The sequence below is a fragment of the Malania oleifera genome, chromosome 2, assembly GCF_029873635.1.
Source record: "Malania oleifera isolate guangnan ecotype guangnan chromosome 2, ASM2987363v1, whole genome shotgun sequence".
Lineage (NCBI taxonomy): Eukaryota > Viridiplantae > Streptophyta > Magnoliopsida > Santalales > Ximeniaceae > Malania > Malania oleifera.
Window position 1 is genome coordinate 59205538 of NC_080418.1, and position 24508 is coordinate 59230045.

At 35.8% G+C, this 24508-nt stretch overlaps 1 protein-coding gene and 1 long non-coding RNA gene across 5 annotated transcripts in view; both read right to left on the reverse strand.

Moving 5' to 3' along the window:
- LOC131148597 (protein CONSERVED ONLY IN THE GREEN LINEAGE 160, chloroplastic) overlaps positions 1-22133 on the reverse strand; it is a 41414-nt gene extending 19281 nt beyond the window's left edge. Inside the window, exons 1-6 of one of the 4 annotated variants that reach the window (XM_058098425.1) lie at positions 21642-22133; positions 21060-21109; positions 20893-20968; positions 20689-20784; positions 19841-19921; positions 19625-19716 (exon numbers count right to left, since the gene is read on the reverse strand). In XM_058098425.1, coding sequence (XP_057954408.1) covers positions 19625-19716; positions 19841-19921; positions 20689-20784; positions 20893-20968; positions 21060-21109; positions 21642-21956 — 710 coding nt within the window. In that variant the 5' untranslated portion in view covers positions 21957-22133. Of the gene's footprint in view, positions 1-19624; positions 19717-19840; positions 19922-20688; positions 20791-20892; positions 20969-21059; positions 21110-21641 lie in introns of all 4 variants that reach the window. The other 3 variants (XM_058098424.1, XM_058098426.1, XM_058098427.1) reach the window with 3 other exon arrangements.
- Positions 3077-5846, reverse strand: LOC131148598 (uncharacterized). The gene is made up of 4 exons (XR_009135012.1): positions 5394-5846; positions 4628-4760; positions 4446-4521; positions 3077-4327 (listed from the first exon to the last, which is right to left on the reverse strand). It is a non-coding gene; the product is annotated as an uncharacterized LOC131148598 (long non-coding RNA).
- Positions 22134-24508: the final 2375 nt, after the last annotated feature.

Sequence of the window (24508 nt, forward strand, 5' to 3'; positions counted from 1 at the left end):
AATGCCCAAACCTTAAACAACATTGTGGCCCATAAGGTTAACAAAGCCTTCATCAAAACCATAGCTGGATTGCTGGAAACTTGTCCCAACATTGCCTCACATCAGCAATAGCTCCAAGCCTCCTTTTGAAAATTTAACATGACAGTTGCATTCACAGGGTACCAACTAGGTTAACCCTAGAATTTATTCTCTAGCTTCCAAATGCACAAGGAGTTCTCCAGCAATGTTTTCAAGTCCAGCTTGTTTGTTCTTAGTCATCTAGGTCTATAGAACATGTTTTTGAAGCCAAAAGGCTCGTGGGTGCCATCGTTTTTGCCCAAAGCCAGATCTTGGATAATTGTGTTCATTCATGTAACAAGTATGAACCATTGTCTCTCTACCAGTGTGGTATTTATTGATTGTGTGTGACCATTAGTAGTACACTATACATCTTGGTGATGGAATCAATCAATCTCAAGAATCTTGTTCTGTATTCAATGCCACAAATTACAACTAGAAAGGTAAAACGGGGGCAACTACTTGCAATAGTCTAAAGGAGTTGAGAGGCTTAGGTAAGCTCAAAGACCTTTTTCAGTCAAATACCCATATAAATAACAAGAAGGAGGTTTAGGTCCAAGGAGATGCATTAATCATTTCCTCATCATGGAGATAATTTTGATTGCTAGAATGGGTATGCGCCTTGATATAGCAAAGTAAATATGGGATTATGCTAAACTACTGCATTCTAGTAATTTCATTGGAGTACTTCCAGCTACAACAAAGAGACAAAAGTGTCACCAAGTACTTTGCAGAGATGAAGCACATGCAGGAAGAACTCAAAATTATGCAACCCCGCATGGTCTTCATTGAGATGCAAAAGGAGAGGGAGCTGGTAACAATTATTCAAGTCCTAGCGAGTTTGAAGCCCAAGTTTGAATTGGTCTGATCCCAGAATCTTGGCAGTGCAGAGTTGCCTTCTTTTGTTGATGTTTACTCTCATGTACTTCACGCCTTCTTCAGAACTTATTCCTTAGCCCTTGTCTGGGTGCCTCAACTTAGATCATAGATGTCTATGTTTTCCAGACAAAGTAGTTTTGGCAATCAATTGGGTGGTAACAAAGGTTCCCAAGATGGTTCAAGTAATAGTGGAGAAACAAACATAGTTTAGGTATCCCACGCAAGTGCATTCATTGCGAATGAGTGGGTCATTTGATTGAATCGTGTTGGGATCTTCATGGAACCCCGCAAGTTGCCAATGAAGCCACCACAGATTCCACCCCTACTAGTTTAGACACTAGAGATTAATGTACTATAGTTGTCATAGAGGCACTATATTTTTCTTAAAGGAAAAAGTATTTAAAGTTTCTACATTTTCAAGCATCGCAACAAGCATCTCTTCCTATTGCATCGCTTTCTTGGATAGGAAACTCTTTGTTTGTTGTCCAACATCTCTCTCACTAGTCTTTGGTACCCCACCAGTTGCCAATGCAGCCACCACTGATTCCACCTCTACTAGTTTAGGCACTAGATATTAATGCACTAAAGATGTCTCAAAGGCACTATATTTGTCACGAATGAAAAATTATTTAAAGCTCCTACATTACCTAGCATCACAACAAGCATCTCTTCCTATTGCATCCCTTTCTTGGATAGATAACCCTCTAACTTGTTTGTTGTCCGGCATCTCTCCCGCTAGTCCTTGGGTCATAGATTCTACTGCCACCAACACTATGATAAGTACAACGACCATATTTTTCACCCTCTAGTGTTTTGATGACTTGCCTTGTGTAACTCTTTCCAATGGGTCCAACACTAAATTTAGGGGAATAGGAACAATCAACCCTACTTCCTCCATCTCTCTTGTTGTTTTATGTATAGGATTCCCTTTTAATATCTTATCTCTTAGCATGATGGCAATAGATGAATTGAACCATAACATTCTTTCCTCCCTATGTTGTCATCTAGGCTTTAAAGATGAGGAAGATGATCAGCAGGGGACAAGTGGCTCGTGGACTTTATTATTTTGAGTCATTTTCCTTCTACCACTTGCATTGTTGTTGCCACACTGCTTCAAATCCATTGTCTCACTCATCCTTTGTTGGACAAATAAAAATAGTTGGCTCGTGAATTAAGCTGTGTCTCTAGTTTAGAGTGTGGGTATGTCAATTCGGAAAGCACCATCTTGTCCTTTTTGCATCCCAAGACAATAAAGAGATTGTTAGCCCATTCTGATGTTAAGGGTCTTAGCCCTATATGTCAAATTTGGTTTTTCAAATATTTCGTTACATTTGTTGATGACTTCTCAAGAATGAGTTGACTTTATTAAATAAAGGATGGTTCTGAGTTATTCAACATCTTTTGTGCCTTTTGTTCCTATTAGAGGTTGTATATGTCTTTTAGCATTATTATTGAGTGTGTTAGTATGTTAATTACCCATAGTTAGTGAGGGTATTATTGTCCTTAGAATATATTTAATTTGTATTATAAATACAGGGAGAGACCTATCTTCAAGTTAGGTCATTCATTTTAATCAAATCTTAACATGGTATCAGACAGTGATCCAACCTAAACCCTATTCCCCTCAGTTGTCATCAGAAAACACCATTCCAGCGGTTGTTCTTCCCAGATCCACCTCCATCCATATTATTTCACAAAACAAACCATACACCCATAAATAGACACCACCACCACTCCCCCACCCCACCGGACGACCCACCCCACAAAACCTCATCGCCATAGGACACCCCACTCCCCACCATGCACCAGCCAAATGCCAGTAGGGCCAACCCATGGTTCGAAATCACGGTCGCGGATAATGTCACGTAACGGTCGCAAGACACGAGAGACGCAGGTGTTACGTAACAAGAAGCAAGCGTAACAGTCGTGAATTTTTTTCACGCATGCACAACCATGCCAAAATCAAAAAATAAGCATGAAATCCATTAATACATGATTTTTAATGAATTTTAAAGACCTTCATTCAACCTACAAAATTTTTTAAATAGGCATTATGATTTTTATTAATTTTAGTGCGCTGTTTACAAAAAAAAAAATTTATAGCTTACATTACTTTAATGAATAAAAAAATGTAGAAATGTAATTAAAATGAAGAATCAATTAATTAAAGACATAAAGTATCTAAAAATGAGTCAATAGACTCAATACTCAATTTACACAATGCACATACATGAATTTGAAAAGTGATTGGTATCAAATATCAATAAATAATTGAAAATACATGAATACAATATTATAAATTTATAACATAACACATGTCACCACCAAAAAGAATTACGCGGAGGGTCTTCATAATTTGCATCTGTCTCTTGAGATTAGGATTGGAAATTATCTCCCTATCCTTGTCGAAATACATAGCTGAATAAACCCAAGTTTGCATCATTTCGTTGTTGCTCCTCAAAATGTAATGGTGGTGAAAATCCAATTGATATAGGAGGTGCATAATCTCCTCTTTGACCATATCCTGAATAATGTCCATAAGTTGGGGCTGGAGCTGGCTCTGGGAAGTGTGTAGAAGAAAACTCACTACGAGATGATGGATATGCTGGATGAGATCCATATGATTGTGATGATGAATCATCTAAACCAAAGTCGTCAAAACTATGAACCACACCATATGAATCTTCAGTAGAATCACGATCTCGTTGTTGGCTACTCCTCCTGGGTTGTGAAGATTGGTAACCTGGAGGAATACCCAAGTCATAATTTTTGGGTATATCAAGTAGTCCACAACGATTTTGAGGATATGTTTCCCCTACAAATGATGTCCCTGTATCATACCCATAACCATATTGCGCACCGCCGCCGCCACCACCCCCAGCCCCAGTCCTAGCACCACTAGGACCACTACCACCATCATCATCACTTGGTGGGCTCAAATCAAGATTATCATCACTTTGTGTACGTTCAAGACTTGAACTTGAATCATGCACATTTATTGGTGGCTGATCATCTCCTTGTGCAGTACCACTGACCTCTTCATCTAACTAATTTCAGTTGTCCAGATCGTCGAGTAATGGTATCTCTCTTTCCTGTAACCATGGACTCAAAGGATCATCTTCTTTGAAAATATAGTCCAAATTAATAGAGTTAAAGATATCTTCAATGTCTTGTTGGTTTTTTCTCATTGTATGTCTCAACTTTAACCTCATGTTGTAATGCACGAAAACAAGTTTTCGTAGTCTCATGTACTTTAAACTATTTCTTGTTTTCGTAAGGATGAGGCTAAAGGTGCTCCAATTACGCTCACAATTTGAAGTTGATGTGGTTTGACTAAGAACTCTAATTTGTAGCTCAAAAGCACATATGCCATAATGAATCCACCATTCGGCTGCATAAATAATTGAAAAAAAACACATGTCAATATAGTGTATGTTTGAAAAGCCAAATTTGGACATAAAAATGACGAATTAAATAGATCCATTCATCCATTATTTAGCCACATTTACCAAGATTTGTTTGTTTTGCTGCCCTTTGGGCTAATGGAGTTCCAAATGTCTCCTGCCTATCCCGATATAGCAAAAACTAAAAAAGCGAAGATTGTGAAGTATAATTAATTAATTAGATATATATCATAGAAAGTACAACAAAATGCTAAAATAATTCATTATTCAACAGAACCAATACTTACTTGATTAATAGCCCGGATTTGAGTATCTATATCGGGCACCAGCTTGGTTATCACTTTTTTAACTCCATAACTTCTTTAGCAACTTTAGAAAAGGGTCGGGCACCATACAGAAATTGGGGGTTCAAAAGGTATCCTAAAATTAAACTTACAAATATATTAATCAATATTCAATAATAGTGTACTAGTGTTGTAACTTTTAATTCAATTACACATGAATTAAAAGTTGAAATAATAAAAAATTGTATTTTATCTACACTTACTAGTTGCATGTAAGTCTTGATGCAATTGAAAACTCCACCGATGATCAATAATTTTCCAATAATCTTTGCAGAATGGCCAGTCTTTCTAAATTTCCAACTTTGCCCTATCAATTGCCTCATATATGAAACTCATAGTTGGTTTTTCATCACCATCAACCAATTTAAGAACTTTCACTAAGGGTTCTTATACTTTAATTATATCAGAGGTCTTCTGCCAAAACTCTTTCCCTAAGATAATCTTCTTTGCATCATATGCTGGGCCAAATTTTGCTATTCCAAACCTTGATTTTTTCCAAGCATCAGATGTAAACATTTCCTTTAATGCTTGTTTATGCCTAACAATGGTCTCCAAGGCAATAAAGTTGGCGACAAATTGAGTTATGCGAGACGAAGCAATTCTCTATTATTTGTGAATATTTTAATGAAATTCACTGTCCATGTGTGGTTATAAATAAAAGAGGAAATTATTTTAGCATTTTCTAAGACCTTCACATTACTTTTCTTACCAATATCTTCAAGAATAAGATCTATGCAATGAGCTGCACATGTTGTTCAGTAGAGATTGGGTATCCTTTGCATTAATAATTTCCCTCCCGCCTTCATTGCAGTTTCATTATCGGTTACTACTTGAACAACTTTTTCCTCTCAATTTCTTCAACCATCTCGTCCATTAATCTGAAATGAAATTATATATTCAATAATTACTACTACTTAATTAAAAATATGCAAGTCATCAAGTGGTACAAAGTAAATTAAAATTAGAAAATTATCTGAAATAATATTCAGCTGTTTGGCTCGGCACATCAGAGGCATCAACTGACTTGTGGAAAACAGTGCCTCTATTGGAGTAAACTAAAAAGTTTATTATGTATTTTCTTGTGGGCCTTGACCAACTATCACACATAATGATTATACCTCTCTCATTCCAAATGCCAGCAAAAGAAGATGTAAATATATTTCAGAGACCTCATAGAGTGATGGACCCTTCATCCCTCTTTCCAACCTCTGCGGCAACATCAAGCATCGGCTGTAAAAAAGGAGAGTCAACTACGTTCGCTGGAATTTGATTATAAATTAGTAATTTGCACTGTTTTTCCTAATTTACTCCTCAAACCCTTCAGAATTTTAGTATATATTTTTGGTTGCTTGGCACTCCTACTTCTTTCTAGAGTAGGATCCATCGCTCTTAATCTAACTTCAGGGACATTAGGATTAATCCATTGTCGCCCACTGGCTCCAACTTTTCGAACACTTTGTGATCGAACTCTACCAAAACCACTGGCACTGCCACTACTAGAGCCACCGCCCTATTCATAATAATTACCACTTCCACCGGTTCTTACTCTAAATCTTTGCTTCTCTTCCCATTCTTGCTATGCTCGTATGCTTTCTTGTCGAGCAAATCTCATTATTTCTTCATTTGAATCTTCTTCGTCGCTCAAATTGTAAATTTCAATTCATTTTATTAGTATATAAATTGTAAATTTCAGTTTTAAATTTAGTATGTTTTATAATTTCAATTTATACTTTATATAAATTGTAAATTTCAATTTATTTAATTAGTATATAAATTGTAATTTTCAGTTTGTTTTATAATTTCAGTTTATAAATATAATTAGTATATAAATTTAGTTTATTTATAATTTAATTAGAATATAAATTAACAATAGTAAATTAGTAATGATTGTATAAGTAGAATTTATTTATTAAAATAAAAAATTACTATAAATTTTTAAAATTTAAAATTTATAGAGTTACTTAGACTCTTAGAGAGTTAGAACCTAGAACATAGAACTTAGAAACTTAGAGTACAGATTTAGTAAAAAATTATTAACTAATATTCTACATATTTATATTTTTTTATTACTTTGACAATTAATAATTTAATATTAGTTCTACAATTTATAATAAATTCTAATCTATAAACAATTAGTCAAGTCTCAACTCTTAAGTGACTCAAGTTCAAGTATATTACCATTTAAATAATTAAATTGTAAGATTTACAATTCCATATTTATTTTGTTAAATTGTAAATTCTAATATAAACTAATATATTATATATGTATAAATCAACTAAAATTTTTAACAATTAGTAACTTCAAGTTTAAATTTAATCCATCATTTATGTAATATTGTTATGTAATTAACTAATTAATTTATTATGAACCATTTTATTCTTAATTTATTGTATAAGGATGATAACTTGTTTTTGTTTACTTGTGTAGAAGTCATCTAATCAAGCACCAATATGCCACGTGAGAGACAAGGAATTGAAGAGCTACCTAATGAAGACATTGGTTGGCATTTCGCTACTCCAGTGGAAGGTAGTAGACATGTTGTCTTATGTAAATTATGTGGAAAGACAATTAAAGGAGGAATTACACGATTAAAACAACACTTGGCACATAAAAAAGGTCAGGTGTCTTCGTCTCCAAATGTAACCACGCAAGTGAGAGAAAAAATGATGAAACATCTACAACAATATGCAGAGAAGAAGAAAAACAAACAAAAAGGGCAAGATAAAGTAGAAGCTCAAATCTGAGGAGATTTTGAAAATTTGAGCGATGAACAAGATTCAAATGAGGAAATAATGAGATTTGCTCGACAAGAAAGCATACGAGCACACCAAGAATGGGAAGAGAGGCAAAGATTTACGGCAAGAACCGGTGGAAGTGGTAATTATTATGAACAGGGCGGTGGCTCTCGTAGTGGCAGTGCCGGGGGTTTTGGTAGAGTTCGGTCACAAAGTGTTCGAGAAGTTGGAGGCAATGGGCGAAAATGGATTAATCCTAATGCCCCTAAAGCTAGATTAAGAGCGATGGATCCTACTCTAGAAAGAAGTAGGAGTGCCAAGCAACCAAAAATAAATACCAAAATTCTGAAAGGTTTAAAGAGTAAATTAGGAAAAGCACTGAGCAAATTCCTAATTTATAATCGAATTCCAACGAACATAGCTGACTCTCCTTTTCTGCAATCGATGCTTGATGTTGCTGTAGAGGTTGGAAAGGAGGTGAAGGGTCCATCATCCTATGAGGTCTCAGAAATATATTTAGAGCAAGAGTATCAGGAAATAAAAAACTTATACATCTTCTTTTGCTAGCATTTGGAATGAGAGAGGTGTAACCATTATGTGTGATGGTTGGTCAGGGCCCATAAGAAAACACATAATAAACTTTTTAGTTTACTCCAATAGAGGCACTGTTTTCCACAAGTCACTTGATGCCTCTGATGTACCGAGCCGAACAGCTGAATATTATTTCAAGTAATTTTCTAATTTTAATTTACTTGAGCCACTTGATGACTAGCATATATTTAATTAAGTAGCAATAACTGTTTTGCATAATTTGGCGAAAAAGTATTCATATAGCCAACCCCAACTAATGGGACAACGGCTTGATTTTGTTGTTTTTGGTTGTTGTAGTAGTAATTGTTGAATATATAATTTCATTTCAGATTAATGGACGAGGTGGTTGAAGAAATTGAGAGGAAAAGATTGTTCAAATAGTAACCGATAATGAAGCTGCAATGAAGGCGGGAGAGAAATTATTAATGCAAAGGATACCCAATCTCTACTGGACAGCATGTGCAGCTCATTGCATAAATCTTATTCTTGAAGACATTGGTAAGAAAAGTAATGTGAAGAAGGTCTTAGAAAATGCTAAAATAATAACTTCTTTTATTTACAACCACACGTGGACAGTGAATTACATGAAAAAATTCACAAATAATAATGAATTGCTTCAACCTGCATAACTCGATTTGCCACCAACTTTATTGCCTTGGAAAAAATCAAGGTTTGAAATGGCAAAATCTGGCCCAACATATAATGCAAAAAAGATTATCTTAGGGAAAGAGTTTTGGCAGAAGGCCTCTGATATAATTAAAGTACAAGAACCTTTAGTAAAAGTTCTTAAATTGGTTGATGGTGATGAAAAACCAACTATGAGTTTCATATATGAGGTAATTGATAGGGCAAAGTTGGCAATTCAGAAAGACTGCCGATTCTACAAAGATTATTGGAAAATTATTAATCATCGGTGGAGTTTTCAATTGCATCAAGACTTACATGCAGCTAGTAAGTGTAGATAAAATACAATTTCTTATTATTTCAACTTTTAATTCATGTGTAATTAATTTAAAAGTTACAACACTAGTACACTATTATTGAATATTGATTAATATATTTGTAAATTTAATTTTAGGATACTTTTTTAACCCCCAATTTTTGTATGGTGCCCGACCCTCTTCTAAAGTTGCTAGAGAAGTTATGGAGTTAAAAAAGTGATAACCAAGCTAGTGCCCGATATAAACACTCAAATTCGGGCTATTAATTAAGTATTGGTTATGTTGAATAATGAATTATTTTAGCATTTTGTCATACTTTCTATAATATATATCTAATTAATTAATTATACTTCACAATCTTTGCTTTTTTAGGTGTTGCTATATCGGGATAGGCAGGAGACATTTGGAACTCCACTAGTTCAAAGGGCAATGAAACAAACAAATCCTGGTAAATGTGGCTGAATAATTTTTATGTCCAAATTTGGCTTTTCAAAAATACACTGTATTGAAATGTGTTTTTCTTCAATTATTTATGCAGCCGAATGGTGGATTCATTATGGCATGTGTGCTCTTGAGCTACAAAAAAGAGCAATCAGAGTTCTTAGTCAAACCACGTCAGCTTCAAATTGTGAACGTAATTGGAGCACCTTTAGCCTCATCCATATGAAAACAAGAAATAGACTAAAGTATATGAGACTACAAAAACTTGTTTTCGTGCATTACAACATGAGGTTAAAGTTGAGACATACAATGAGAAAAAGCCAACAGGACATTGAAGATAGCTTTAACACTATTAATTTGGACTATATTTTCGAAGAAGATGATCCTTTGAGTCCATGGTTACATGAAAAAGAGGCACCATTACTCGATGATCTAGACAACTGAAATTGGTTAGATGAAGAGGTCGGTGGTACTGCACAAGGAGATGATCAGCCACCAATAAATGTGCATGATTCAAGTTTAAGTCCTGAACGTACACAAAGTGATGATAATCTTAGTTTGAGCCCACCAAGTGATGATGATGGTGGTAGTGAACCTAGTGGTGTTGGGACTAGGGCTAGGGGTGATGGTGGCAGCGGTGCAGAATATGATTATGGGTATGATACAGTGACATCATTTGTAGGGGAAACATACCCTCAAAGTTGTTATGGGCTACTTGATATACCCAAAAATTATGATTTGGGTATTTCTCTAGGTTACCAATCTTCACAACCCAGGGGAAGGAGTAGCCAACAACGAGATCGTGATTCCGCTAAAGATTCATATGATGTGGCTTATAGTTTTGGCGACTTTAGTTTATATAATTCATCATCACAATCATATGGATCTCATCAAGCATATTCATCATCTCCTAGTGAGTCCTCTTCTACACACTACCTAGAGCCAGCCCCAGCCCCAGCCCCAACTTATGGACATTATTCAGGATATGAAAAAGAGAAGATTATGCACCTCCTATATCAATTGGATTTTCACCACTAGTACATTTTGAGGAGCAACAACGAAATGACGCAAACTTGGGTTCATTCAGCCATGTATTTCCACAAGGATGGGGAAATAATTTCCAATCCCAATCTCGAGACAGATGCAAATTATGAAGACCCTCCACATCATTCTTTTTGGTGGTGACATGTGTTATGTTATAAGTTTGAAATATTGTATTCATGTATTTTCAACTATTTATTGATATTTGATACCAATCACTTTTCCAATTCATGTATGTGTATTGTGTAAATTGAGTATTGAGTCTATTGACTCGTTGTTAGTAACTTTATGTCTATACTTTAATTAATTCTTCATTTTAATTACATTTCTACATTTTTTACTCATTAAAGTAATGCAAACTATAAAAAAATATGTTTTTTTTTTTTGTAAACAAAGCACTAAAATTAATATAAAAATCATAATGCCTATTAAAAAACGTTTGCAGGTTGAATGAAGGCCTTTAAAATTCATTAAAAATCATGTATTAATGGATTTCATGCTTATTTTTCGATTTTGGCATGGTTGTGCACGCGTGAAAAAAATTCACAACCGTTACGCCCGCTTCCCGTTACGTAACACCCGCATCTCCCGCGTCCCGCGACCGTTACGCGACGCTACCCGCGACCGCGATTTCAAACCATGGTCCCAATTATTGATTGTTCTTTTTCTTTTTAGTGTGTTTTATGATTTGTGAGTGCTGTGGCAATGCTATATATGTTGGTGAGTTGTTCACCTCGTCCGTCGTTGTGTTGGTGTTTCACATTGTTTGTGATTGTCCTGATTAGTTTTGATTGTTCTTCTTGTTTTTGATGTAGTTGCTGCTTTGAGAGTGTTGGGATGGAATCTATGAATCCCAAAAATGTGTTTCCTACATCACTACCACAAATAATGACTCAAAAGTTGGATAGAAAGAACTAGGCTCAATGGTCTAAAGTTGTTCAGATTTTTTTAGCAAGATTAGGGAAATCTGACCACTTGCTCCAATTTGATTCTTTAGATGAGAAGAGAAAAGACCCGTGGGTTCAAGAAGATGCCTTGATTGTTTTTTTTATTGGAATTCAATGGAGCCACAAATTACATGGATGTGTATGCATCTAGATACGTGCAAGGAGATTTGGGATTATGTCAAACTTCTATGCTCCAGTAACATTACACATATGTATGATTAATCCCAGGAGTACTTTCTGTTACAACAAGGAGATAGGAGTATTACAGATTATTTTGAAGAGATCAAGCATATTCATGAGGACATTAACATCACCCAACCTATAACTACCAACGTTCATGAGATGTAGAAGCAGAAGGAGTAGATGATAATTCTTCATGTTCTAGCAAGCTTCAGACTTGAGTTTGAGCCAGTTTGGTCCCAAATACTCAGTAGCGTCGTGCTTCCATCATTTTCCAATGTTTACTATCGTGTCCTTCGTGCTTCCTTTCGCATGTATTCTCTTACTCTTGCATCTGGCACTAAAAGGACAACGTTTGCTACACAAAGTGATTCTAGTTCTCTACCAAACAACTGCAAAAGTTATCTCGGTGGTTCGAGTGGTCGTAGTGGTAGAGACAGATGAGGCAGAGGTACTCCTCGCAAGTGCACTCATTGTAGACAGAATAGTCATACTATTAAGCAGTGTTGGGATCTTCACAGCAGACCTTCACATGTTGCAAATGTAGCCACCACTGACTTCACTCTTTTGGGGGCAGCCAATGCAGCCACCACCAACTCCTCAACCTTTGGGTTCGAGCGTGGGGCAACGCACTATATCTATGTCAGAGGAAGAGTATTCCAAGTTCCAGCAATATCAAGCGTCACAACAAGCTTCTATTCCCATTGCATCTTTTGCCCAAATAAGCAATCACATTGTATGTCTGTCATCCAGTACTTTCCATCCTAGTCCTTGGGTCATACACTCCACTGCCACTAATCATATCACAGGTATGCTTAGCTTTTTCTCCAATCTTCAATATCCTACAAATTTACCCTATGTTACTCTTGCTGATGGATCCACTGCTGCAATCAAGGGAATTGGGACTCTAAATCCCACTTCTTCTATTTCTCTTCCTTTGGTTTTTATATTCCCAAATTTCCTTTTAATCTCCGTTAGCAAAATTACTAAATCCAGAACCGTTCAGCAACATTCTTCCCTGATTTTGTAGTTATTTAGGATTTGAAAAGGAAGGCGATTGGGGGAGGGCATGAAGCTGGTGGACTCTATCTCCTTCTACCGCCTGCACTGCTGCTGTCACACCTTTCCAAATACATTATCGCCTAGGTCATCCTTCATTGGAAAAGTTAAAGTGTCTTGTTACTAATTTGAGTTCTGCGTCTTGTCTCGATTGTGAGTCTTGTCAGTTGGGAAATCACCATCGTGTTTCTTTCGCTTCCCAAGTCAATAAACGGGTTGCAAGCCCTTTTATGTTAGTTTATTCAAATGTATGGGGCCTTAGTAGGGTTGTGTCCAAGTTGAATTTCCAGTACTTTGTAACCTTTGTGAATGATTACTCAAGAAAGACTTGGTTATATTTAATAAAAGATCATTATGAGTTATTTCATGTATTTTGTGCCTTTTGTTCTGAAACAAAGACTCAATTCGTTTGCCAATTCGAATACTTCGAAGTGATAATGCTAAAGAGTTTTTCAATGCACAATTCACTACTTACATCACTCATTTTGTTATTGTTCATCAATCATCCTATGCCCACACTCCTCAACAAAATGGGGTTGCAGAGCGGAAAATAGACATCTTGAAAACACTCGCACTTTACTTTATCAAATGCATGTACCTAAAGTATTTTGGAGTGATGTTGTACCTACTGCTTGTTATCATATCAACAAAATGCCATCCTCTGTTCTTAGTGGTAAAATTCCCTACTCCATTCTCTTTCCTAATTCACCTTTATTTTCTCTTCCTCCTCATATATTTGGGTGTGTGTCCTTTGTTCATCAACTAACTCCTCGGGTGGATAAGCCGGATCCTCGTTCTATAAAACGTGTTTTTCTAGGCTACTCATATATTCAAAAAAGATATCATTGTTATAGTCCTTTGTTGCATCACTTCTTTATTTCTGCCAATGTTACCTTCTTTGAGTCTACACCTTACTACACCAAGACACTGAGTGCTTCTGAGCTCAATGAGTCTCTTCCTTTGCCTAATCTTCCAAATCCTACATTGTTGCCCCTACCCAACCAACCATCTGAGCCTCCATGTGGTTCGAGTCCTTCTCATCTTCTTGATCATCCTAATTTTCAAGTGTATTCACGATGGCGGCTCCAAGGAAAAGAGTCCCCTCTAGCTTCTACTACTACACCTTTGGTTTCCTTGTCTGATGATCGGACTTCCCATGATGTTGATCCTCTTATTGTTGTTCAGAAAGGTAAACACACATGTACTCAACACCCCATTTCCAAAAATGTTTCTTATGACTCCTTATCACCCTCCTATTATTGTTTTGTTACTGCTCTATCATCTACTACCCTTCCTAAATCTGTTTCGGAAGCCTTAGTCCATTCTTGGTGAAGGGATGCTATGGTTGAAGAGAGATACGCTTTACATGACAATGCTACTTGGGACTTGGTACCTCTTCATCCTAACAAGCCTATGGTTGGTTGTCACTAGGTTTACACTGTGAAAGTCAACCTTGATGGTCCTGTTGCTCATCTAAAGGCCTGTCTTGTTGCTAAGAGATACACTTAGGTGTATGGTCTGGATTATTCTGATATTTTTTTCTCTGATTGCCAAACTTACATCAATATGTATGTTCATCTCCTTGGCTACTACTTGTCACTGGCCTCCACTTCAGCTAGATGTGAAAAATGTCTTCTTGCATGGTGACCTTGAGGAGAAAGTTTATATTGAGCAACCACCTGGGTTTGTTGCTCGGGGGGGTCAGGCTTAGTGTGTTGGCTCAAGAAGGCTTTATATAGTCTAAAATAGTCTCCCAGAGCATGGTTTGATCGTTTCAGTGTTGTAGTACTTGATTTTGGTCTACAACAGTGTGTTCTAGATCATTCCGTGTTTTATTGCCATACTTCATCGGGTAGGATCCTTCTTGTTGTTTATGTGGATGATATTGTTATTACAGGTGATGATGATAAAGGTATTCAAAGTCTCAAACTTTTTTCTACAAACTCAGTTTCAGAACAAAGATTTGGGACCGCTGAAATACTTATTGGGTACAGAAGTATCTAGATCTCGTATCAAAACTATTGTGTCGTAGAGAAAGTATGTTCTTGATCTGTTGGATGAAATTGGCTTGCTAGGATCTAAACCGTTTGACACACCCATGGATCCTAAAAAGTTAATGTCAGATATAAGTGATTTGCTTCCTAATCCTGGACAATACCGGAGACTTGTTGCAAAGTTGAATTATCTCACAATTACTCGGCCGAATATATCTTTTGCAACAAGTGTTGTGAGTCAATTTCTAGATTTTTTGAGGACAAGTTATTGGGATGCAGTAATTCGCATCTAGAGATATCTCAAAGGTGCACCTGGAAGAGGCCTTTTATATCATGATCAGGGTCACACTTATATCCATGGATATACAGATGCAGATTGGGCTGGATCACCTTACGATCGAAGATCCACCACCAGATACTGTATCTTGGTTGGTGGTAATTTGATTTCTTGGAGGAGTAAGAAACAAACTATGGTGGCAACATCAAGTGCTAAATTAGAATATAAAGCTATGGCTCACACTGCTTGTGAACTTGAAAGAATATGTTGGAAGTGAAGTTGATGTGTGATAATCAAGCTGCTCTTCATATTGCCTCCAACCTAGCCTTTCATGAGCGGACAAAACACATTGAAGTTGATTGCTCCTTTGTTCAAGAGAAACTTGCACAGAAGCTCATTACAACCACTCATGTGAAATCGGACATGCAGCTTGCTGATTTGTTTACCAAATGTTGGGGGCTGCTCACGTTAAATTCATTTGTAACAAGCAAGGAGCATATGACATTTATGCTCCAACTTGAGGGAGAGTGTTATAGGTTATATATATTATTATTATTGTGTATTAGTATGTTAATTATTGAGAGTTAGTAAGGGTATTATCGTCATTAGAATGTATTTAATTTGTATTATAAATAGAGGAAGAGACCTATATTCAAGTTAGGTCATTCATTTTAATCAAATCTTAACAATTCTAAAATAGAGACTCAATTCAATTTTACCTATGAGAATGCTTCGTAGTCATAATGTCAACAAATACATCAGTATGGCTAGATTTTTAATGATTTATAAGTCATCTTGTGCCCAAACTCCAAAACAAAATGAAGTTGCAAAGATGAAAAACAATCATATCCTAGCAACTCATGCCTTGTTGTGTAAGATGAATTCCTGAAAGCCTTTGAAGCAATATCGTGCTCACTACTTGCTCCCTTATCAACAAAATGCCATCCTCCTTAGATGTAAGATACCTTATTTTGTTTCTCTTCCTAGTTGCTTTATTGTTCCCACTGCGTCCTTGTACATGTGGGTAGATTATTTGTCCATCATTTAACTAAAAGAGTGAATAAATTGGATCCTCACAATCAATGTATTTTTCAATTACCCTTTCCCATAATTTCATCATATGACTCATAATCTTAATTCCACAATAGTTATTCCAGTTTTGAATATCGCCTTTGTTTTTGTACACATGTACTAATGTACTTTTCCTCCATTCTTCTGGAATTTTCTTGGTTTTTGTAATTGAGTTGAATAGACTAGTTACCCAAACAATTCCTTTATCCCCTAAACATTTCCAAACTTCAATTGGTATTTTAACTAGTCCTATAAATCTCCCACTTCTCATCATTTTTAATGTCACCTCAACTTCAAGGACTCTAATTTTGCGAATAAATTTTCTATTTTTAGTCTTCTCCTCATTTGTCACGTCCAAGTTCAATCTTCCATTTTGGTTTTCATTAAACAACTTATTAAAGTATCTCTGTCACCTCTCTTTTATGTCTTCTTATCTAATTAAGACTTTATCATTCTCGTCCTTTACACATTTTACATCACCTAAATCTTTGCATTTTCTTTCTCTAGTTCTAGCAAGTTTATAAATGTCTTTTTCTCCTTCGTTTGTATCTAGTTTAGTGTATAAAGTATCATAAACCCTATATTTAGCTTCACTAATAGTCTTTTTTTGCATTTTTTCTTGCTTCTTTATATTTTTAAAGATTTCCTATATTTCCACAATTTTTCAATATTTTATACTAGTTCTTTTTTGTCTTAAAGGCTTTTTTGACTTCTTGATCCCACTACCAACCTTCTTTACTACCCGAATATCTTCCTTTGGACTCCCCTAAAACCTCTTTTGTTATTCTTACGATAGAATTTGTCATTCTATTCCAAATAGTATTTAGATCAACCCTATCCCCTACTGTCCAATCATACTCTTTGTTCATTTTATCATTAAATTTTACCAAATTATCTCCCTTCAAGTTCCACCATCTAGTTCTTTTGCTTTGATTTATGTTGCTCCTTCTCACCAAATTTTTAATATGTATATCTAATACTAAGACTCTATGTTGTGTGGCCGAACTTTCACCTTGAATAACTTTACAATCCTTACAAGATAGACGATCCCCGTTCTTCGTTAATAAGAAATCTATTTGGCTTTTATTATACCCACTCTTGAAGGTTATTAAGTGTTCTTCTCTTTTTATAAAGCAAGTATTCAATATAACCAAATCGTAAGACATGGAAAAATCTAAGATTGTATTACCAGCCTCATTTTTATCTCCATATCGATGGCCTCCATGTATCCTCTCATATCCTATATTACCCTTTCCAATGTCACCATTCAAATCAGCTCCTATGAATGTCTTTTCAGACACATGTATCCCTTGTAAAATACTACCCATATCATCCCAAAATTGTCTTTTAAGATTTTATGTTAATCCTATTTGGGGAGCATATGCACTAATGACGTTCACTATCTCAAAGCCTAAAGCTATCATGAATTCTTGACTTTAATGATCTTGTCCCCTATTCTTTTAACATCATCTACATTATCTTTTAAGTCTATGTCTACAATAATACCCACCCCATTTTTATGTTTCTCTATACCATCATACTAAAGTTTAAATCCCGATTTTTCAATTCCTCTAGCTTTCTCTCCTACCCATTTCATCTCTTGAACGTATATTAAGTTAATTTTCCTCCTAAACATTATTTTCACTATTTCCATACTTTTTCCCATAAGAGTTCCTATATTCCACGACTATTTTTAGTTTCTTGTGCTAACATATTTATCCTCTGCCTTTTATATTGACCTAATATATTCCCTTAACCTAGGTGAATTTGGTAAGAATTCATGATAACAAGATCTGACAAAGTTTTACGCTTGCTATTAGCTAACTAACACAACCCTGCTCCTTTATCCGGGCTTGGGACCAACTGTATGTACAAAGAATTTGTGTCACACAAGCGAAGTACATGTTTGAGTTTTTTTTTTTTTTTTCACATAGACAATTTTCTAAATCACACCCTATAACTAGTAGAAACCACACGCACAATTTTTGATACAAATGCATTAAAAAAGATTTTTTAAGCAAACAATTTTGAGTGTGAATCAGGCTATACTACAATTTAAAAAGCCATGCAATAGTACTTTTTGAAAATTTTAATATTCCAAAACTTGCAAATGAAAAACACAGAATTATGTTTTTTTACTCTCATCCATATCATTATATTTAACAAAATATTCTAACACACTAGAGAACAATTGTTTAATATTATAAAATTGGTCTAATGTCTCCAATAAGGAGGGACATATTTTCTTTCAAAAATGTATTTCATTTCATACCATGAGGTAAGAGGTGGTTGTCCAAAATGCCCTATGTCTCTGTCAATCTTTTGCTAATACTCTCTTTGCCAATCAAACGAGTCTTTACCTAGCAAAGTGGATGCTTTGCCCATTAAAAATCCATAGAAATCAAAATAGCTCTCTATGTCGATTAGCCAATATAAGGAAAAATGAGGGAGTGAGCAAAAGGTATACATAAGTTTGATCACTAAGAATAGCCAACTACTCGATAGCCAAATGTGTCAAAGTCACACTCTATTCTTGGGAATAAATAAATAAATAATAAAGGATGGGTTTGTAAGGATAACGGTAAATAAAAAAAATCAAGATTTGATGGGGAAACAACGCAAAGATTTTCTTTTTGTATTGAAGAGGGAGAACAAGGAATGCATGAAAGTATGGACCTGGTGCAAAGTCATAGGCTTGGGAATCCGATAAAGAAACATTAAATCAAATTGTAAGGGAGTACAGGCACATAGAGAGGCCCATGTAGCCTCACCCAAGTGTCCTTAAACTGTTTTCTGTCTATTCCAGGAAGTCTCTCCTGAAGCACCACCAATTTCTCTATGAAAATTCTGAATTTCTTGCAAAGCATCTCAATGTTTCGAGATACATGGTGTATTTCTTACTTACTAAGCGCCTTCAATCAGACTTTCAACTCCAGCCTAATTATTTTCTGCAATTTTTCGAAAATCCACCTATCTTTTCAGTAAAAGGGGTCAAATTCTAACAGAAATACAAAATATCACAGCAAATCTGACTGCTTCAGTCAGGATCAGCAAATCTGGAACTGAAGTGGGCAGGACAAATTTCTCCTCCATATTGTGAAAAGCTCACAAAAGTCCTTGATCCTCATGATCAGATCCAATTTCTCTCAAGTATACTTAAAAATCTTGCAAAAATCCTTTATTTCTCGGAATCAGATTCAATTTCTCTTATGTATTTTTCAAAATCTCACAGAAAATTCCAATTTTCATTTGACAATCAAATCCTGCAGCTGTAATCAAAATACCACTTTTAGGTCAAAAATACTGTGCCTTAGAACTAATATATCACAGCTTATCTGAGTTTTTGGCAGCTGAGCTTAATCTCCCCAATAAACCATCAAAATATCTTCATTTCTGGTCAAAATAACTTGATTTTAAATATAAAAAAAACCCATAATAACAACTATATCCAAAAAAAGAAAACCTAAATTAACTAAAATTCCTAAGATATCTAGATTCGCCCAACGAAAACAAATCTCTACTTTGAAAATCTTCAAGTAAAATTTGAGCACCTAGTTATCCATTTATCCTTTGGCAGCATCCATCAAATGGCTAATGGGAAGATCATACATTGAACGAAGTCATAAATGTTTTAGAAATCAAACAAGCCATAATGTACTTGCCTAGCTGCAATTTCAGGAGAATAAGAAACATAAGCTGACGCTATTCCAACACCACCTATACCCAGTGTGAGGATTTGCAAATTTTTCTTCAACTGCACAAGTAATTCAAATGGAAAGATAAAAGAGAATAAATTTATGGTCAAAGAAACATACAGAGCATATGAATACTATCAATGAGAAGACGATACAATAGGCCCACATACTTCAATGAAATACCTTAAAATACTGCTCCTTTGACTGAGAAGCCAATGCCTCCGGGTCCACTAGAGACTGGCTTAATTCCCGAACCATCACATCCTACAGGTAAGGCTCTAAAGGCTATATCAAAACTCTGAATTTGAAAGGGATGTTTTTCTAATGATGTTAAATAAACAATTTAACATAATGACTGAAGTTAAAACTGAGTCAAAAAAAATAAAACTGAAAAAAAGGTCCAATTAACTGAAAATGCACCCAATAAAAAATTTTCACGAAACATAATTTTAAGATATCACAAATACCATACTGCCTCCAGTTAATAGTTGATAACCTCGCTGATAGGAGTTGGAGAATCACAAATACTCCTCAACGTGCAAAACATTACAAGACAACAAACGAAAAGGAAAGTCCATGGACCATTTTTTACTTCATTGTTAACAGACTTAGTTGATTTTAACCCTTCATTTTTTTTGTTGCTGGGAATACTTTGGGTCATGCCAAAAAAGTGAAGCTTTTTAGTGGATGGTGTGATAGTGGTGTGCACAAAAATGCAAAATTGTTTCAAGTGTAACCCCATTTTTTCTTATTTGCAGTATTAGGAAGGTCAGGAATATAAGAATTTTTTAAGATGAAAAGGGTTGATTTTAGAGCTCATAGATGTGTTCATAAGATTGCTGCCCATGATGAGTATGTAGAGATTTTTAGCTTCTCCTTATCAAGTCCTTTCTTCTAGCTCCTTTTTTTTTCACTGAGTTGTTGCAATTTGAGCAAGGTCTCAAGATTTGAAAGGCTTCTATGTGTTTAATGGCCTTCAACCTTGTCCTTTTCTAGTAAAATTATTAGTTGTCAAGAAAAACAACACTTACACTGCCTCCAGTTGCTGCCTTACTTGCTCTACCCCACTTATCTTGCTCACGTCGTGTTGGTGCGAATTTCCATTTTGATGAAACTTTGTCACTGATCTGAATCTCATTTTATTAAACATATATTGATAAAATGGAAGTGCACAAATTAACACCAAAGGGGGGGAAAATATTGAAGTTGTGAAAACTCAATACTATTCGTCTTACTTGAGGTGATTTCATTTGCTGTTTCAACACAAGCTTTGAGGGTTCTGAAAGTTCCTTGCTTAGATCAACCTCCAAACTACATTCCAAAACTAGAAAATATCAAAACAAGCAAATATAAATCCAAAAACAAGTAATTTATAAATTGTCAGAGTTGATCAAGAACAAACCTGTCAATGCTCGAGACTCTATGTAAGCTGAGAAAACCAGAAGGCTCCTCCTATTTTGGTTTCACAATTTTAATTAAGCAATAAAACACGAAACTCGCCAACAGAAACATATATGATTCCAGTTATCTTAAACACCACAAAGTTCCATGCCATTTTTATGAACTAAGCAAGCAAACCAAGGATATAACGTAATGAGAGAGAGAGAGAGAGAGAGAGAGAGAGAGAGAGAGAGAGAGAGAGAGAGAGAGCTAGAGCGAGAGAGAGATTTAATTTCAAGTAACCGACAAAATGAAAATTGAAAAAAAAAAAAAACCCAGGAGATTCCATTTACCAAAGAGCAATTGAAACTTGAAAGGAAAACCCGTTTGATTGATGATTTAAATAAAACTTTTCAGACACGGACATTGAGTAACAAAAAGAACATATTTGATTTCAAAAATCATAAAAACCCATTAATTTCACAACTAAATTAACCCATCAAAAAAAATATCACACAAATAACACTCCCAGCGCCCAGGAGAAATTTAAAAAAAAAATTAAAACGAAAAGCAAGAAAGAGTAAGAACGCGAAGCTGACTGAACCTCTGGAGGAGGGGTTTGCAGGGAGGAAGAGTCAGGGTCCTGAATCAATCTTTTCATGCGACTCATGAAGTCCCTGTTCCATATGAAGTCGTCGGAAGTTAAGGGGTCATCTTTCTCGCCACCCCAGTACTTGCGAAGCTTCGTAGTCATCGGCGGGCCACCGTAATCGCCGGGGGCAACACCGGTGGACCACTTAAGGGGCTTCTTCTTAGGGAGGATGACTTTGGTCCGTCTAGGATTGGGAGGTGAAGGTGGTGAATCTGGAGATATGGGTGTCGCTGTGGAGGTCACTGAAATGTAGTTCAGAACTGCCATTCTCAATTCTGATGAGATCACTGAGAGTTGATACTCACCAGCTGTGAACCTAGTTGGTTCAGAAAGTGAAGAAAGTATATCGCGCCTTTGTGTCCATTAATTCTCCACGTGCTACTCTCCGTCCGTTTATTCTCCACAAATGCGGATTCAATTGGGAAAAAAAAACATATCAAAAAATGAAAGAACAGAGGTCTTGTGGATTCATTTAATACATTTAAACTATGCTTTTCATGAACTCGTTTAATAAAGTAGAATCAAGTTTAATATATTGTATTATGTTTAAAAGTATGGATTGTTTGGATTAACTCAAAATTTATAACTTGAATTTAATGATGGAGGCACTTTTCATGGTCAATAGGTTGATTTGGTAGGAAATAAAAAAAAAAAGAAAAATCTATCGTAATATTAGTAGAAGCCTATTTTCACCATTTTGCCTATATAATAGTCTTAAACCCAACTCTAAAAATATATTGTTCGCTTTGATTCACTAGTGTCACTAGTTTACTGTATAAAAGGTATCTTACATAGTTGTACACATTCGATGTGGGATCATGACATACTCTTTTGTCCAATTTTTGATGCCGTTGTTAGAGTGGCTTACACTTTTGTGTAGGATCCATCCACATAATATTACCTCTAGGGTAGCTCTAATACGAAATGTAACGGTTTAAGACCTAACTTTGGTGATGTGTTGTTTGCCTTAAGCCCACTAGTCTCGCAAGTTTGTCCTATAAAGGGCGCCTCTCATAGTTGGAGCTTAAACCATCCTTATAAGCTCAATATCTCTCTTGTACACCTTTGATGTGAGATCGTGACACCTGGCAAAACTCTAAAAACGTCTCGCCTCTCACAGTGAAAGGTTCCAAAAAAACCAAATCATTCATGAGCATCTTAGTTGCTTGAATCAATAAAGGCTTGTTGGTTTGTTCATTTGCATTATAAATTATCTTAAGCAAGTATATTAAAGTTCATTCATTTAATAAATAAGTTTGAACCTGACAAAGTTTGGCTTGACTCATTTTGCAGTTGTGATACCCTATGAAAAAAAGGCTTAAAAGGATTAGATGTTACTACCCATATCAACAAAGTGCACCTTTCTTTTCGGGAGTAGTCTCATAAGAACTCCACGGTTACGCATGCTTGGCTTGGAGTAATCTTGGGATGGGTGACCTTTTGGGAAGTTTTCTCGAGAAGTGTGTGAGTGAGACCAAAACATACTAAAAAAGACACATATTGGTCTGTAGGGCCAGTCATTTGTCTGATAAGGCCCACCTCTTGTTGTCAGGTCCAGGTGAAGGAGGAGAGACATAGTGCTCCCTGACAAACCCTGGTTGGAGCATTACAAAATGGTATCAGAGCAATTATCCAACCGGAAGTGTGATGAGATTCACATCGCCTGGGTTTAGAAATGTGGGTTCACAACGAGGACGTTGCGTTTTGTAAGTGGGGGAGAATGTGATACCCTGTGGAAGAAAGGTTTAAAAGGATTAGATGTTACTACCCATATCAAAAAGATGCACCTTTCTTTTCAGGAGTCTTCCCATAATTTCTTTTCAGGAGTCTTCCCATAAGAACTCCACGATTAAGCGTGCTTGACTTGAAGTAATCTTAATATGGGTGACCTTCTGGGAAGTTTTCTCAGGAAGTATGTGAGTGAGGACAAAAAACACTGAAAAGGACGCATGTTGGTCTGTGAGGTCAGTCATTAGTCCGATAAGACTTGCCCCCTTATTGTTTGGTCTAGGTGGAGGAAGAGAGACGCAGTGCTCCCTAGCAAACCTAGGTTGGGGCGTTACAACAGCCCTAGCGATGCTAGATTAGTTCGACAAGTGTCTGATAAGAACTTAACTCATGTCAAAATTGAGGTTAAGCACCTAGCACATAATCAAACCAAGCACTCTTGGTATGTGATTAGATATTTCGGGTCCTTTCACTCCTATTGCAATGGGTGGTTATAGATATTTCATCACCTTCATTGAAAATCTTTTCCATTATGGTGTTGTTGAGCTTATTAATGAAAATTTTAAGCATTCAAAGTCTCAATTAAGCTCAAGATTAGGAAAGGAATCAAAATAGTGAGATCGAATAGGGGTGATGAGTATTGTGGAAGGTCTACATGATGAAAATAAGTAGAATAATGCAACCTTGTATTGACCATATTTCTTTGTGATTGTGGTGTAGAAACATATCTTGAGAAAAACTCTCATTTTGGGGTGCAAAGGGGAATCTAGCGTCAGTTGATCAAAGGCTTTGTTTTTGCCCCGATTTTGACCCTAAAGCTATTCCAAAAACTTTGTATGATTTTAGTTTTTTTAGAAAAAAGTTTTTGATGAAATATGTTAGTCCCTAGGGTCTATCTACAATTGATCTGAGCATTCATCCATATCATGCAAATGCATGCATTATTACAGACCAAATGATAAAAAATAAATGCATATACAATTAAAAACATGTCTTATTCTTCTTCTCCTTTGCTCTTTGACATTATAGAATGCGCCAAATTTGTTCTTTAAGACCTGCCTTGGCTTCCATGTTCTTTTGATCTTATGTGT